The sequence below is a fragment of the Arthrobotrys flagrans genome (genome assembly GCF_004000055.1).
Source record: "Arthrobotrys flagrans strain CBS H-5679 chromosome Unknown unitig_0, whole genome shotgun sequence".
Lineage (NCBI taxonomy): Eukaryota > Fungi > Ascomycota > Orbiliomycetes > Orbiliales > Orbiliaceae > Arthrobotrys > Arthrobotrys flagrans.
In genome coordinates this window covers 4,134,971-4,152,229 of record NW_027137550.1, presented here as the reverse complement: position 1 = coordinate 4,152,229, position 17,259 = coordinate 4,134,971, and the positions used below count along the sequence as shown (strand labels likewise).

General features: G+C 46.6%; 4 protein-coding genes across 4 annotated transcripts; all 4 read left to right on the top strand.

The window, feature by feature from the left end:
* Positions 1-172: 172 nt before the first annotated feature.
* DFL_004257 (uncharacterized protein) lies at positions 173-8,374 on the top strand (the record flags this gene model as incomplete). The annotated part of the gene is made up of 6 exons (XM_067633320.1): positions 173-250; positions 327-358; positions 435-2,168; positions 2,224-7,849; positions 7,907-8,051; positions 8,109-8,374. The coding sequence occupies 6 exons, from the start codon at positions 173-175 to the stop codon at positions 8,372-8,374; spliced, it is 7,881 nt and encodes a 2,626-aa protein (XP_067491501.1).
* A 642-nt stretch (positions 8,375-9,016) lies between these two features.
* Positions 9,017-10,379, top strand: DFL_004256 (uncharacterized protein; the record flags this gene model as incomplete). Its single annotated transcript, XM_067633319.1, has 4 exons — positions 9,017-9,413; positions 9,488-9,829; positions 9,888-10,117; positions 10,218-10,379. 4 exons carry the CDS (start codon positions 9,017-9,019, stop codon positions 10,377-10,379), a joined length of 1,131 nt encoding a protein of 376 aa, XP_067491500.1.
* Positions 10,380-10,977: 598 nt separating this feature from the next.
* DFL_004255 (uncharacterized protein) lies at positions 10,978-13,196 on the top strand (the record flags this gene model as incomplete). Its single annotated transcript, XM_067633318.1, has 7 exons — positions 10,978-11,170; positions 11,242-11,332; positions 11,424-11,636; positions 11,695-12,823; positions 12,890-12,993; positions 13,050-13,110; positions 13,167-13,196. 7 exons carry the CDS (start codon positions 10,978-10,980, stop codon positions 13,194-13,196), a joined length of 1,821 nt encoding a protein of 606 aa, XP_067491499.1.
* A 2,099-nt stretch (positions 13,197-15,295) lies between these two features.
* On the top strand, positions 15,296-17,125 carry DFL_004254 (uncharacterized protein; the record flags this gene model as incomplete). The annotated part of the gene is made up of 2 exons (XM_067633317.1): positions 15,296-16,174; positions 16,235-17,125. 2 exons carry the CDS (start codon positions 15,296-15,298, stop codon positions 17,123-17,125), a joined length of 1,770 nt encoding a protein of 589 aa, XP_067491498.1.
* Between the last annotated feature and the right edge of the window lie 134 nt (positions 17,126-17,259).

Sequence of the window (17,259 nt, the reverse complement as noted above, 5' to 3'; positions counted from 1 at the left end):
TTATGTTCGGTGGCAGCCATGTTTTGCTAACCGAGAGCAGCGGACCCACAGCAAGCAGTTTTAGCGACCCAAAAATTTTCTATGGCCATGGACCTAATTTTCGCGACACAACTTTTTTTTAAATCCCACCTTCCGTCGACAGTGCCGGAGACAACAGCATTTGGAGGCAAAGATGGCGGTCAAAACACCGAAATCCAAGGTCGCGAAGAGTATTAGGAAGGGAGGGACGGCTAGTAGTAAGAGACATACGGTAGGTTATTTTGTCGCTGCAAACTTTTGCTGGTTGATTGGATTGCTGGTATGCTAACTGTTCGTCGCAAACGTAGTTTCAAACATTCACACAGAAAATAGCGTCGATGTGAGACTTCCTGGATATTTATGCCATTGCGGAGGGAGAAGGATGAGAGGACTGATGATTCTGATTGGCAATATAGAAAAATCGACCCGATACGAAGAATCCGCCGCTTCGACGACAGCTTACCGTCCGAGAATTCGTCGCATTTCTTCGAAACCCTCACAGAATATAACGACCTTTACCTCTCCTCGATCTATATCGACTTCACTCGCTCGACGATTCAATACACAGAGTCCTTACCTCATATCCTATACCACCAAGACCTAATCGTTACCAACCTCGAATCATCGATCTTAAAATGCGAAACCGACGGAGAGGACACCAGTTTGCAGCCACTGCTGGGTCTTATCCCGCAGCTCGCCAGAGATCTGGGCGTGGAGTTTGAAAAGCACTTTGAGCGATTTCTGAAGCTTATCACCGGTGTTATCGTTCGGACTAAGAATGTTCAAGTGGTGGAATGGGCGTTTGAGGCCCTGGCCTATGTGCTCAAGTACCTTAGTCGGTTGCTGGTGGAGGATTTACGACCATTATATACCATCATTGCGCCGCTGTTGGGGAAGGAAACGCAAAAGTACTATACGACGAGGTTTATGGCTGAGGCTATGTCGTTTTTGATACGAAAGACGAAGGGGGAGGGATTGAATTCGATTATTCAATTCATTGCTAGGGATCTAGCGGAGGCTTGCAGGGGCGATAAGAAATCTAGTGCTGAGCAGTATATCTATGGTTTACGGACTCTGTTTGTGGATACATGTATGGGAGTGGACCATACCCTCCATACGAGGGCCGAACCCTTGATGAAGGCTATTCTAGCGGAGAGCCTGGATAAGGAATTGGGTGGTGAAGTGCCAAAGTGGGAAGAGGTGGTTACCGGGACGGTTATCGGTTTGATTCACAAAATAAAACAGGAGACGGCTGGGCCTCTGCTTCAGACCGTTTATGAGTTCGTGGAGATGGTATCAAAGTCCGGGGAGGCCTTAGGGTTTGCAGCAGACCTGATGTTCGTCGTCGAGGGTACGAGGAAAGGCAACCGGATCAGCAATTGGGCAGTACCTTCTAGTCTGTCCTTCGGTCTACTCAAGGGAGCTGCTTCGTCAGGAGATGAAAGATGCTACTGGCGTGTTCTGCAAGGAGTCGCACTTGTATTTCAGCAAGCCGACCTTGGCCTTGTTTTACCCAATCTTCGAGATCTCGTTACCTCCCTGTCCAGCTTCAAAGATGGGGGATTCTTCCTGTCTTTCTCTATTTTATTGGCAGAATCCGGGTTGACTAGATTTGGCGAAATCTGGACACAGGAGATGATGAAGTTCATTTCTACAAACTGGGCCAAGAATGAAAATGAGATATTGATGGCCTTAGCGAAGCTTCGAAAGCTGTACGAGAGTCAAGCCGAAACGTGGACTTTGAAGGATATTCCTCTTTCAGCGCTGCAAGGCGCGGAGAGAGCTATCACAGAACTATCTGAACACTGCCATGCCAACGAAGATGCTATGGACACTGATGAAGATAATTCCTCTCTTATCAGAGTATATAGCTACCTCGAAGCTTTGAAAGTCTCTAATGTGCGAGAGGGACAAAAACAAAGCTTAGCGAAGTCTATGAAGACTCTGTTCCAAGATCTACGCGGAACACTTCTTCGAGGGAAACTTGCACATCATCGGACGCTCGCTGTCATGGGATTGCTACTTTATATCTTAGTTGGTCTTGAAAAAGCCGGCTCTAAGTTCTGGGGTGATGCTTGGGAGTCCTTCTCAGACTTAGGTACACAGCATGCGTTTCTAATTGGAATCAAGAGAGCACTGGAAAAGAAAAGGTATGTGATTTGAAACCTACATGTACTGCTATCTTATACTAATGTGCAAACTTAGGGTTCAACCGCCACCTCAAGACTCCGAGCACTTCGAATCGATATTCTCACTCCTGGAAAAGAACTTGGAGTCACCAAGCCACGAACTCCGGAGCATTTCCTTAGACACACTATCTCTTATCTGCACCTCAGGTTCGACCGAAGAGACCGAAGCCATCGATTTGATGCAAACGATCGAGAATACAGCAATTTCAATTACGACCTCAAGAAACATCTCTATGCATGTTCGAAAACTTGGGTTATCCTATCAAGCCGGGACGTGTGGTAAATGGGGAGCTCGATTGTTACCTCATCTCTGCTTTGGACTGCTTACTGTTAAGTATGCACCGCTGTGGGAGGATGTCATTGGAACATTGGCGAAGGTTGCGGAAAAGAAGGATGATGCTGTTGCTTCGCTGGCGTTCTCATGGCTCACGGTGCCAAAATCCTCGGGTGAAGATGACATCCTAGCTACCGAAGAGGAGGAAGGGAGCCGTCATGTGTCCGAATTCGAATGTTCGAACTTGGATCAGTTGATCAAGCTGGCTGCGAAGACCCGGGTTGCCTCCACCGACCCATTGAACATTATCAACAACAGTATCGACAAACTTAAGGATGCGGTATTAACTCAAGCGGTATCTCGAAGCCAAGCATTAAGGCTTCTCTATAAGATCCCTCAGGTCGCCGAAAAGCGTTCTCGCCAGCTGGTACCGCTCTTCTTAGAGTGGGCGCAACAACGAACCGACGACTCCGGAGACGATGAAGACGAAGAATCCGAGACTTCATCCAAATGGAGTAGAAACGATCAAATGGCTATGCTCAGCGTCCTTTCCAAATTCCACAATCCCAAGGTTCTCTTCAGATCCGACGAAGTATATACCGCAATGCTAGACATCGTAGCTTCCGGAGATACGAAGCGGCAAACAGCGGCTTTGGAGTGTATCTTTACTTGGAAATTGCCTGCAATCCGGCCTTATGAGGAGAATCTTACGAATCTTATCAATGAGTCGAAGTTTCGGGATGAAATCACCAATTTTATCCAAGTTGACAAGAATGAGAGTATCATCCAGGAAGACCATCGTGGGCAGCTTATGCCCGTTCTTCTCCGGGTCCTATACGGCCGGAGTCTGTCAAGGAAGAATGCTTCTGCTGGTAGCAGAGGCATGGAGAGCAGGAGAATATCGATTCTGGCCAGTCTTGCAAACTTCAACGACGAAGATGTCAAGATGTTCGTTGACATTGCAATGGACGAGTTGAAGGAGTTGGAATTTGTGGATAAGTCAAACCCTCAGGAGTTCTCTTTTGATACCCATGCCCTTGATGGTCTCAAAGTCACACCGAGGAAGCAACTCGGTTTCGTCAATATGGTCGAAGACATGTTAAAACAACTTGGCAAGTCGATAGCCCATGTCATTGAACCTATCTTCGATAACTTAATGATTTGTCTCGTCAATGCGTCCCGGCATAGCATTAAAGATACCGAAAGCGAATTCGAAGCCGAGAACCTGAAGGCTTATCGAACTATCCGGCAGGTTGGGTTCAGATGTATCAACGAATGCTTCACGAGGTATCCAGAGATGGCTTGGGCGCGGTATATGCCCGCATTTTTTAAGACGCTCGTGGAACCCAGGGTGCCAAACTTTGCAGCCGAACACGCGCAGTCAAAATCCGGGCTGCTTAATGTGTTCGTTACGTGGTCTGCGCATGCGAATACAGTGTTATTCTTACAGCAGTATAACGACAACATTCTACGACAAGTCGCTGAGTGTCTCGGAATCCCGTCGGTTAGCAATGATGTCGTGTTGGAGATTACTACCTTAGTGTTAAATCTTGTTCTCCGGGTTGAAGAAGGGAGTTCCAGGGTTCTACGAAAGAAATTGTTGGCACCATATGTTGACTCATTCCTTCAAAAGTTTGGGACAATTCTTGAGAAGAGCTTGGCAAAGGAGACGTTGGAGAAATGCGTCGAGGCTGTGTCGCAGTTGGCTGCGTATGCGAATAGTACTGCAGAGACGAAGAAGTTGCTTGATATTTCTCTCTTCCTGCTTTCGCAGCCTACACGACGAGTGAACCCAAAAGCGAAGAGCGATATTCTTAGGATCGTTTATAACATTCTTCCGAATCTTTTGGAAGAGCTCGAAGATGACCTGATCGAGAAGGCATTCAGAACAGCTACTTTCCAATTTTCGTTCTTCAAAGATCGAGAAAGTAGGGAGCTTCTTGCGAAGGTCCTCACGGTCTTTGCGGAGAAAGATGAATCACTCGAAGAGGTCGCCAGGTTTTGCGAGGATATGAATACTTACTCGATGCGAGCCCTCGGCGAGCCGGATTTTAACAAGCGATTAGCGGCCTTTGCAGAGATCAATGAGGACCGGTACCAGGTCCTTACCGTTAAGCAGTGGACTCCTATTGTTTACAATATGCTTTTCTTTATCCGAGATCAAGAAGAGTTGACAACTCGTACGAATGCCTCATACTGCCTTCAAAGATTTGTTGAGAGGGCGGGTAAAGCCATTGGAGGCGACGAGGAGGCAGCGTTCGCGGATGCGATTTCAACTGTTGTGCTGCCAGCTATCAAAAACGGACTTCGTGAGGCATCAGAGCTTATTCGGGTGGAGTATATCAACGTGCTCGGCCATATTGTCAAAGAATGCGAAACCTCTGATGTGAAGGATATGCATCCTCTTCTCTTCGATGGGGACGAGGAAGCCAACTTCTTCTTCAATATCTTACACATCCAGCAGCATCGTCGAGCAAAAGCGATCCGAAAGCTTGGGGACAAAGTCGAAACTACGAGAATTGGAAGCTCGAGTATTGCGCATTACCTTATTCCATTGGTTGAGCATTTTATCTTCGACCAGGATGAAGGGTCGCATAATCTTGCCAATGACTCTATCAAGACTTTGTCAATACTTGCGGCTCATGTGGAGTGGCCGCAGTACAGAGCGTTGTTTAAACGATATCTTTCTCAGATGAAGGAAAATCCTGGGGAAGAGAAGGTTGCTATTCGAGTTATTAGCGGTCTGGCGGAGGCGCTGCTGAGGACAAAGGAGAAACTGCCCGCAAAGACTGAGACGACTGGTGAGGATGTTGTGATGGAGGAAGCCGAACCTCATGTTCCAACACTCGAGGCTTCGCTACCTGCGCCGGAGAAGCTTGAAACCGACATTCTGCAACAAATGCTCCCTCAGTTACTTATATTCTTGAAACAGAAGGATGAATCCACTGTCAGCCTCCGAGTTCCAGTCGCGGCTGCAATCGTCAAGTTGATGAAGGTGTTGTCCGACGAAGTAATGGGGAAGCATCTTCCTCCGGTTCTCACGAGTTTATGTCACATCCTCCGCAGCCGTGATCCTAATTCTAGAGATCTTACCAGGCAAACATTATGCGAGATCGCTGGTCTTCTAGGGCCCAAGTATTTCGGTTTCATCCTCAAAGAACTGAGGGGTGCACTTCTTCGGGGTTACCAACTGCACGTTCTGTCGTACACAGTTCATGCGATAATGGTAGCCGCTGTTCCAAACTGGGAAGTCGGTGCTCTGGATTACTGCGCAGCGGGGATTATGAACGTTGTTATGGATGATACCTTTGGCGTTACGGCTTCGGAGAAGGAGGCTGAAGGGTACACCAACAAGATGAAGGAAATCAAGTCGAACAAGAGCTATGATACCGCGGAGTTGCTCAGCAGTATTACCACACTTCCATATCTCGGAGACCTTGTCAGGCCAATTCGTGCGGTTTTGCTTGAGAAGCTGAACTTTGCAATGTTGAGGAAGGTTGATGAGCTGTTCCGTCGTCTCGGGCTTGGTATTTTGAGGAATCAGGGAGCGAAGAGTCGGGATATTTTGGTCTTCAGTTACGAGCTCGTTGAGGAAGCTTATAAAGCCTCGAAGGTGGAAGAGCAAGTTAAGGAGATGTCCATCAAAGACGAGATCCGAGAGCGGTTTATCGTCAACTTGCGAAACTCGAAATCGAAATCTACGAGCGAGAGGAAGAATATCTACTGGTTCAAGTTATTACGGTTCGCAATGGATACTGTCAGGAATGTTGTGCAGAAGCACAGCGAGTTGATGACGCCGGCGAACATGGATGCTTGGGTTACGGTTGTTGGCGACAATATCCGCGCTGACGAAGATGAGCTCAAGATTGCGTCCATGCGGCTGTTGACGGCCGTCATTAATGTTCCTCTGCCAAAGATTGATAAGAGTGTTCTCGTATTCGTCAAGGACTGTTATCAAATTCTTCAAGACTGTCCGTCGACTGGTTCCGAACTTGCACAGGCTAGTTTGAAGTTACTTGGCACGATTTTGAAGGAGAAGAAATCTGTTGAGGTTAGGCCTGCGGTTTTGTCGTACGTGCTGATGAGGATTCAGCCGGATCTTGTGGAGTTGAATCGTCAGGGGTTGGCGTTTAATTTTATGAAATCTGTGCTCGGGAGGAAAGTCGTGGTTCCTGAAGTATACGACGTTATCGATGAGATTTCAAAGCTCATGGTCCGAAGCCATTCGAAATTGGTGCGTGATAACTGTCGAGGGCTGTACTTTCAGTACTTGATGGAGTACCCGCATAGCAGGAAAAAGCTGGATAGTCAATTGAGTTTCTTGATTGATAATCTAGGGTATGAGCATCAGGAAGGAAGGGAATCAGTACTTGATGCTATTAATGTACTATTGATGAAGGTAGGAGATGACCTGGCGCAGGAGGTTGTGGTGGATTTCTTTCCACCATTAGTCGTAGTTGTGGCGAACGATGAGGCGGAGAAGTGCAGGGAGTTTGCGCTGTACTTGATGAAGAGGATTTTCCAGAGGGCGGATGAAGAGCGCACTGCTGGGTTTTTAGGGCAGATGAGGGGGTGGTTGGGGAGGGGACAGAAGGAAGTTTTGAGGAGAGTTTGCTTTAGGTTATGGTTGGTTTATGCTGAAGTTGCTGGTGAAGGGATGAGGAGAGAGTTGGGATTTATTACGAGCAAGATCGAGGAGGTTGCGAAGGAGGCAATGGCCGGCGAAGATGAAGAGTATATGGACGACGAAGAACCGATGGATGTTACATGGGATCAGGTACACTATGCGCTCCAACTGTGGGCAAAGCTATCGCGCGTATTCAGAGAAGACGCAATGTCTGGAAAATACACCGGTCTTTGGAAATCTGTCCGGGCTTGTGAAGCTTCGACAGATGCGAACGTTAAGCTCGTTTCGACACAACTTACTGGATTGTTTCTTTCGGTGTTCCCTCAAGATTATTCGACACTGCCGTTGCGAAGTGGGAAGGGATTGGAACTTGATGCCCGTGGACTATACGAAATTGCGAGGAGCTGCTCTGGGCTACTACTTGCAGGGGATCTTACGGAACCTCTGTCGCAGCAGGCTATTGCAAACTTGGTCTTTGTGGGGCGATGCTTCCAGGCCTCTAAGCTCTTGAAATCTCAAGTTAACGCGTCTAATGGAGTGTCAGAAGAGAAGAAAGATGGTGATGATGATGACGAATGGGGTGGAATTGAAGAGAATGATCAGGAGGAAGAAGTCGCTCCGTCGGAAAGCAAAGACGAGACCGAAGAGACGAGATCAAAAGGCGATAACTCTACTACACTTTCATGGCTTGTTCACCGGATTAACAGTGTCATCCGTAATGATGAGATGATACATCGGAAGGTATGTCGAAAATGTCAAATGAACATTCAGATATTCGTGGCTAACATACCCGGTTAGAACATTCTAGGGAAGAAGGCCGCTTTACTATGGGTTGCGACTATGACCCAAGAGATCATGACACCAGAAGACCTCTCTGGCCTTGCTGTTAAGATTATTTTACCGATCTACAACCTCGTGGAATCGGAGAACGTGGATTTAAATGGTATGTACTCTGGTGTTTATCGAATAGTAGTTTTTCATTTCACTAATCATCTAATAGATCTTAAACCAGTCGGCAAAATGATACTTCAGACACTTTCAACAAAGATGGGAACAACAGCCTATGCCCAAGCTTACGCAACAGTCAGAGCAATGGTATTAGAGAGGAGGAGAGCGAGACGTCATAAACGATCGATTCAATTAGTAACCAATCCGGAAATTGCTGCAAGAAAGAAGATCAGGAAGCACGAAAGAGGAAAGGAGAGCAAGAGGGAGAAGAACAAGGTATTTAGGGATAATAGAATAGCGAAATTTGGGTTTACATGAAAAAGAGCACGATTAGACAGCAGGAGGCCGGGGTTTACCTGGACTTCTCAGATCGGGATTTAGTGCTGAAATACCCTTCGTGAATGGGTATTTGTATAAAAGTTATGTATCATAGCTCACTTGCATTTTCTATGGAGTTTGGGGTCTCCCGTTAGTGTAGAAATAGAAGAAGAAAAAACCAAAGTATTTCAACCACCATCACATCGATATCACGATGCAAAGCTTGCAAGGCCCGTCGCATAATTGGCCCCGCTAGCTTTATCTCTCGCATGTCGTCCCAGGACATCCCTCGATATAATTCCCAGGAATTCCCTGTGGACTGATCCATGTGTAGCTAAGCTATCGGGACCCACCTCTCCGCACTCCCACGGAGGCTTCAAGCCTATTTCTGCCGTGGTTTAAACAAGGAATCGAAAGAATTTCCCTCAAAAGAGACCCACGCAATTTTTCGAGACATGTGTTTGCAATTGCGACAAACTGCCGACGTATTTAGGCTATAGCGCGCCTTCTGGCTTTTAGAAGGGACGTAAATTTTGTACCTGTTTTTGTGAAACTCTTTCTTCTTTAAGTATCACAACTACCATCAACATTGATCCAAAGGGCGTCTAGCTAGACCGGTTATCGATTGTACTGTCGGAAAATATGGCGCCAAATCAGTCCGTCATCCCTCGCGAGGGGTTTGTCCTTGACGCTATCATAAACCTCACAAAGAAGTACGCCCTGAATCCGAAATACACACTTCCTATCTTCCTATTTATGAGGTACACCCGCAAGGGCCAAGACCTCGCCGGCGACCACCATAAACTATTCCGAATCCTTCGCAAGTTCTTACTTTGGGGTCTACTCTATAAAACCAACAACTATTTGAACTGGGGAGTGAGGAATAATTGGGTTGTGGATAAATCATGGGTTTGGAGTAATGAAGTTGCGCTTGTTACTGGTGGTAGCGGAGGGTCTGGAGGGCTGGTGGTTCAGGGATTGGCGGAGAGAGGGATTAAGGTTGTTGTGCTGGATGTTATCGATTTAACTTATGATGCTCGTGAGTATTCCTCTTATCGATATCTTTGATTTGATTGGACAGCCGCGGTGGGTCTCTAACAGAAGCATATACAGCCAACAACGTCTACTTCTATAAATGCGACATCACTTCGACTAAAAGGCTTGCAGAAGTTGCAGATGAGATCAGGACGACCGTTGGAAATCCGACAATCATTGTCAACAACGCTGGTGTCGCAAGGGGGAATACTATCTTGGATGGTACAGAGAAAGATGTCAGGTTCACCTTTGACGTCAATATTCTGGCACACTTTTGGATCTTGAAGGAGTTCTTGCCGCATATTGTGAAGAACAATCATGGTCACATTGTGACTGTTGCTTCGATTGCTGGATACCAAACTGCGCCGCAGATGGTTGACTATGCGGCTACGAAGGCGGCCTCTATTAGCCTTCATGAGGGTGTGTATAAAAAACTACCGTTGGTATATGGGAAATGAGTACTAACTTAATATTATAGGTCTCACGCTCGAATTGAAGCACAGATACAATGCGAAGAAGGTCCGGACCACTCTTGTGACTCAGGGCCTTACGCGCACCCCACTGTTTACTGGGTTCGGTGACGACTCTCCGTTCATGTTCCCACAACAGCATCCGGAATCTGTCGCCGATGGAATTGTCGAACAAATCCTGAGCGGCGAGTCGGAACATTTAATTTTCCCAAAGTCGTATCACATCTTGACTGGAAATGTGAGTTCCGAGAAGCCTTTTCTTCGTTATTATAATTTTTTTTTTAGAAAAAACAATAAAAAATAAGACGACTGTTGCTAATACGGGTCTAATGTAACAGAGAGGGCGACCGGCATGGTTCCGAGCCTATATTGAAAACGGAACTAAGCATCTTATGAGCAATTGGAAGGGAAGGCAGGTTACTGACCCGAATACGATTTCGGCTTCAGACGGGACTGAGGAACCTGCTGAGGATGTTTCCAAGTCCGGAGTTCTAGTTTAGCATACCGGAATGGATTCTTCTAGCTCTAGCTCTGCGGTTCTAGCGTAACAAGGCCTTTTTAGCCCTTCGCTATTGGAACTTGTATACATGGACCCCGTTTTGCCTATGATTAGAGACCATATCGATTTTTATCGATTTTGAAGGCACGGAAATAGGGATGCAGTATTTTCAAGGTTAGATGTGTTGATTACCAGGAAGCTCAAAGCTTCTGCCTGAGCTATATCTTTACAGTAACTTGATAACGATGATGATCCACTTTGAATCAATGCCTGAAGTACAAATACTTACCTGATATCGATTATATGATGCCTGAATTAATGCAGCTGCTTGTCAGCAAACCAGGCTGTGAGGCTTAATTTTGCAACGCCGTTTACGCGTTCTCCTGGCGGTGACTGAAAGCACTTTACGCGAGCCAAACAAACGCGGCAAGCTTTATCCTCACCGACAGTTAGGACAAGTCTTCAACCTTCGACCCACTTAACTTCCACATCACCCACCAACTCTACCATCGCCATCATACAACCACCAAATCTCCTATTCACCATACACACCCGAATTACCAAGAATACATTGAGTTCCAGCCTTCCGTTTCTACAAAATGGCTAAGCTGAGTGGAGGATCTCTGGCAGCTATCTTCGCTGCCGGGTGTGAGAACCCTAAGGAGGCATGGAAGGACCCTATCATGCAGATTTTGCTTGTTAAGAAGATCGAAGCTCAGGGAAAGACACCGGAGAGGTACCGGATTGTGGTTTCTGATGGCATACACTTTACGCAGGGGATGATTGCTTCCCGTAAGCTCCGACTCTCAACTAGTTTGTCTTTGGTATATGCGAGATTAGGGAAAGCTAATACGAGGCTGTAGAAAGTAACCACCTTATGGCAGAAAACAAAATTGAGAAGGGTAGTATTGTCAGGATGAAGGAGTACGAAGCGGGGAAGGTTAAGGATAAGAGGTATGGATTCCGCCCCTTCTAATTCAAAGCCATGATGGTATGTATCCAGCCAGCCATAGGTACTAACTTCAGTTGGCTGTTTTTCCTTTAGTGTCTTAATCGTTCTTGCAATCGAGCTTGTACAAGAGGCAACTGAAGAAAAGATTGGCGATCCCAAACAAGTCATGCCTGAGTCGGCTGCAGAGCTTGCGCAACAACGTGCCGCGCAACAGCCGACTTCGACGTCGAACTTTTACGGTAGTAAGCCTGCAAATGCTGGTCGTGGCGCAGGTGGGGCTGGCCCTTCGAGGGGAGCTGGGCAATCGTAAGGCTGATCTATCATATCCTATAACTTGAATGTCTTGGCTAAGATTCCTTCAAAGTAACTCGCGAGGACAGTCAACCGGCATCTCAGCTATAGAGTCTCTATCCCCGTACCAAAATCGATGGACTATCAAGGCTCGATGCATTCACCGAAGCGAGATCAAGACTTGGAAGAACGCGAAAGGTGACGGCAGACTCTTCGCTGTCACTTTTAAGGACCAGAGCGCCGAAATCAAAGCTACAGGGTTTGGAGATCAGGTCGATTCCCTCTACCACGTTTTCGAAGAAGGCAGTGTTTACCTCATCTCGAAATGCAAAGTCCAAATCGCCAAGAGACAATTTTCAAATATCGACAATGACTACGAACTGGTCTTCGACAGAGATTCGGAGGTGCAGAAAGTAGATGACGACGAAGGAGTTCCTCAACAAGAATACAACTTTGTTACCCTTCAGGATTTACAAAATACCGAGAAAGACGCACAGATTGATGTTATTGGTATTCTCAAAGAAATTGGGGATGCTAGCACAATCACGTCGTCCAAGACCCAGAAGGCATTTACCAAGCGTGATTTATCCCTCGTTGATGATACTGGATACACAGTTAAACTCACAGTCTGGGGTAAATCTGCGGAAAAGTTTGAAATCATGCCCGAAAGCGTTTTGGCGGTGAAGGGTGTTAAAGTTTCGGATTTCGGAGGTCGCTCCCTCAGCATGCAGAATAGCAGCACAATGCAGGTTGATCCTGATCTTGAGCAAGCCCACCGATTGAAGGGTTGGTTCACAAGCGAAGGCCGTGATACAAATTTCAGTAGTCATCAAGGCCTGAACTCTGGTGGCGCGGGGGTTAATAGGCCGTCCGTTTTCAAGACAGTCCAGCAGGCTTTGGATGAAAACGTTGGGTTTGGAGAGACTGCCGACTTTTATACCCTCAAGGCTACGATTAGTTATATCAAGAACAAGGGCTATAGTTACCCGGCTTGCAGGTCTGAGGGATGTAGCAAGAAGGTTCTTGAGGTGAATGGATCCTGGAGATGTGAGAAGTGCAAAATTAGCTGGCCAGAGCCTGAGTGGCGATATATTCTTACTTGCTCTGCGTACGATCATACCGGTCAGACATGGCTGAATGTCTTCGATGACGCGGGGAAAATCATTATTGGAACGACTGCTTCCGATTTGCACGCGATGCAGGTAAGGACAAGGGTACCTCAAAAATCTACCACCCTCCGGACCCATAGGCTGACTTATACTGGACAGGACTACGACGAATCTTCGTATGAGGCCACAATGAAGAAAGCAGCTTCTCAGACTTGGATATTCCGTATTCGTGCGCAACAGGAGACTTATGAGGACACACCACGGTAAGCTGAATCCTCACTCGTTAAGGGAAGATGAACTATCTAACTCTCGAAACTAGTGTCCGAAACCGCGTTTTGTCGGCCCAAAAGATCGATTATGCTGCCGAATGCGGCAGAATGGTAAGTACATTTTCTGGACATGTCAGTGCAGAGTATTATGCTAACCGACGTTGTAGATCAATATAATCAACATGTACAGTTCTTAGGCGGGTTTCAATTTTTCGATTAACTAGTATGCGAGGCCAGTACAGACGATAGCTTTTATGTGAACTTGGTTTCCTTTGTTGTCCTGCGAGATATTTGGTTTATCCCACCTTATGGTTGTGCTAGCGGAGGGATAACGAATTTTGACGTACAATCAATTTCCCTTTCTTCTTCTGCATGCTATGCTATGCACAAAGGAACATTAATACTAAAGTATAACGGCAGTGCTTCTGTGGGGTCTAGCTAGCCTTGAATCCAGTACTCCCTTCTCACTCCGTTCATATCAAATTATTCTTCAGGTTCATTCTCCAATCTACTTTTATTCCCTACACGCACTCCCGCATCCGTGGGTGATTGATTCACCGCCGGATCAGGCACGGCCACGAACAACTGCACTAAAGTTACGATAGTAAAAATTTTAAAGACTAAAAATAAAAGGCAAAATGACAATCATTGTAACACTGGTTTGATTTCTGGTGTTATATATATAGTCCTCCTGTCGAGCCCCAATTACTTGGGTCAGATGTCGCCGGCGTACGTGAGAATGTGAGGGAAGGACGTAAATATGAGTGCTGCTGTTAGGACTCCGAGTTACGTCGCCTGGCTTGCCCTCCCTCCCTCTCCTGGGCACGGCGCTCGAAATTGCATTTAGTCCATACAACATGCACGAGGCCCCAAACACTTTGTTTGCCTATAAACCACTTCCAGACTTCAACTGGAGCGTCTACCCTCGATATACTTAACGCTATAAACTGGGAAGGCTACCCACTAGAATTTAAGGGCTCCATTGCCGATATCTTCTTTCGTGAAGCCCCGGGGACGCGACGTCAGCGAAAATACCAGAGATAGTTACCCTCTACAGCACCAGGGTTAGCAAGACGCCAGAAGGCCGCCTGGATCCATGCAACGACGGTAACCTCATGATTCTAGCGCACATCGGTCGGGATCCGAATTTTCAAAATTCATTAGGTAGGATATTAAAGCTTGCCCCAAAGCGGAGCAACTGTTTGGCCCATTGGAGGGAGATTGCATTCGGTTCGGATACTATTGAATGGCGCACTATCGACGAGAACAAAATACCACCTTGGAACCTGGCATACCTTGTGCCTAGCGGTGCGGAGGGGGGGAATTCTAGACTCTTGATGAAGGGAGCCGATACAACGGTTATATGGCGGAAAGCTTCATATGTTGGAATCCGTGGTATTTCGCCCATGTGGGTGAAAACCCCGAGATCGTGGCAGGCAATTATGAGTCCGAGAGTGATCCGGGCGAGAATTGGGACGACGACGTGGATGGCTTTGTGTGGTAACTAGTAATCGCTAACTATCAATTTATTCTACATACCCAGGCATCGGTCGTCGACCGTTAACCGTCGTAGTGTTCTAATTGAGGGTCACAGTTCATCTATGAAGCAACCCCGGTTTCGATCATTGTCATGAGGTGCAATCGTGTCCTGAGTTTATCCTTGCTATCGTTGTAACGTTAATGGACAGACGGTAGTAGGCATTCCGATCGGAACACTACCTATCAACCTTTTGAAACTTTGAAGACCATTCTGAATATTTCCGGCTTACATTACATCCTCATTCACGGTCTTCGGAGCCTTTGCTCCAGCGATACGGGGATATCACACCGAAAAATGAAGGAAGAATAGCCTCGAGACCAGTGCAACACTACAGAGATGCTAGATGATTCCAGCTGAAGACTTACATTGCATTGCAATATTGCCATGTTATTTTCCATCACCGCCATGTATCTTAATTAGTCTCGAGATAATCTAGAGAACTATCATTATATCAGTGAAACTAGAACTTCCTGTCAATAGAAAGTGAAAGGACGAATAATAAGAGCCAAGGGCGAAGGTCTGCTGCGATATTGGCATTCGCTTTGAGGTCCATGTCTGCATACACGATATTCCACCTGTAAACTCATTCACAAGATAAAATTGATCTTGCCTGAAAGTTGGTATATTTCAAAGCATCCTAGTGGCTCCCTCTTAGAAAATACCGGGTGGGTCATATGACAATTTTGAGCTTCGAAAGTGCAGTCCGTGTGCTTTGGAATTAAATTAATTCATCTGCCACAACACAACATATTCCTCATGTGCTTTGACGTTGTATTTTGGGAGGAAAGTTTATCTCCGACTTTCGGCGTTAACGCACGTCGCATTGGGGATGTCTTCGTCAGTGCTTTCGCGACACCAACTTTGCCTTCGACCTCAAACCATCACGAGAACCAAGCAACGATGACTTCCCATAGCATCATCATAGTCGGCAACCCTTCCGGCGCCTTCCCCGCCATCCTCTCCAAACTCTCTGCCCTCAATAAGAAAAACTCCTTTTCTTTCGCTATAGTCCTCGGCAACCTCTTTCCATCACCAGAGTCCCTCTCCGACGACTCAATATCAGGCATATCCTCCCTCCTCCGCGGTGACATCGAAGTCGCTTTCCCCGTATATTTTACATTGGGAACATATCCTTTCCCGGATTCGATACAAGACAAAATCGACAATAACGCCGGAGAAGTCTGCGAGAATCTATTTTACCTGGGGAAGAGGTCGACGTTAACTACGACAGATGGCGTTAAGGTAGTAACGTTGGGTGGAAGGCTAGATCCTACATTATCTGGAGCATCGAAAGAGCAAAAGTTTCCGTTTTATAGTGAACAAGATGCAAGTGCACTTCGAGGGGCGAATTTTGCCGATATATTGGTTACAGGGGATTGGCCGGAGGGTGTATCGACTGGATCGAAAGTCGCGATATCGCCGGAGACACAGGAAGTACAGAAGGGAGGGAATAAACCGGTGCAAAGACTGGTACAAACATTACGACCACGTTACCACTTTGTATCTGGTGGTGGAGGCTTCTACGAACGTGAGCCGTATAAGAACGAAGTTAGAGAAAAGGATGGGCAAGGTGCTAGTGAACTTGTAACACGGTTTATCGCACTGGCGGATTACGGAAATGAAGCGAAGGCGAAGGTAAATAAGCCCCAGTATACTGTCTCTAAGTCAAGCTTGTGGTCCTAACAAGTATCATAGTGGATGTACGCCTTCAAACTCGACATCTCCACACCTTCTACCACCATTCCGCCCAACTGCACCGCCTCCCCTTACGCACCCTACCAAAAACGTCCGCCTCCGCAGCAACAATCGAACTTCTTCTGGGGCGACCAATCTAATGACCACCACCATGGCCATCGCAACAAACGTCAACGCTACGATAAGCCACCACCACCAGGCCCAGACTCCTGCTTCTTCTGCCTTTCGAATCCAAACATTCAAAAACACTTGATAACATCAATTGGCTCTGCGGCATATCTTACGACCGCAAAGGGCCCTCTTACGACGAACTTGGTGAATGCGGAGGTATCGTTCCCAGGACACGTACTGATTATCCCGTTTGAACATACACCGACGTTGCAGGGTATTCAAGATCCTGAGACTCTGGAGGCTACGGTGGGAGAGATGGGGAAGTATAGAGCTGCTCTTGGGAAAATGTACGGGAGTCTCGGGTGCGGGATGGTTACTTTTGAAGTTGTGAGAAGGATGGGAGTACACCCGCATTGGCAGGCTGTGCCAGTTGGAAAAGTATTCATCAAGAGGGTTAAAGAGACATTTGAAGAGCTGGCGAAAGAGGAGGCAGCGATTGAGGGAGTGGAAGAACGGGAGGCGGATGAAAAGGAAGAAGGCGATTTCTTTAGAGTCTGGATCAAAAGTGATGAGACAGGCGAGGAAGAAGCCTTGTTGATGAAACTTAAAGACAGGACGAGGTTTGATTTACAATTTGGAAGAAAGGTGTTAGGGAAAGTATTTGGATTGGAGGATAGGGTGAACTGGAAAGATTGTGCGCAGGAGGTGGAAGATGAGATTCGAGATGCAGAAGCATTTAAAAAGGCGTTTAAGGAATTTGATTTTAGTCTTGACGATTAGTAAAAAACGACGTTATCGATGCGAAGGCCTTTACTTGATGAATTAACGGTATGAGAAGGTTGATACCCGGGAATGTATTATATGAACCACTATATATTGTACACTATACTTATACAGAAACGGTATGTATGATG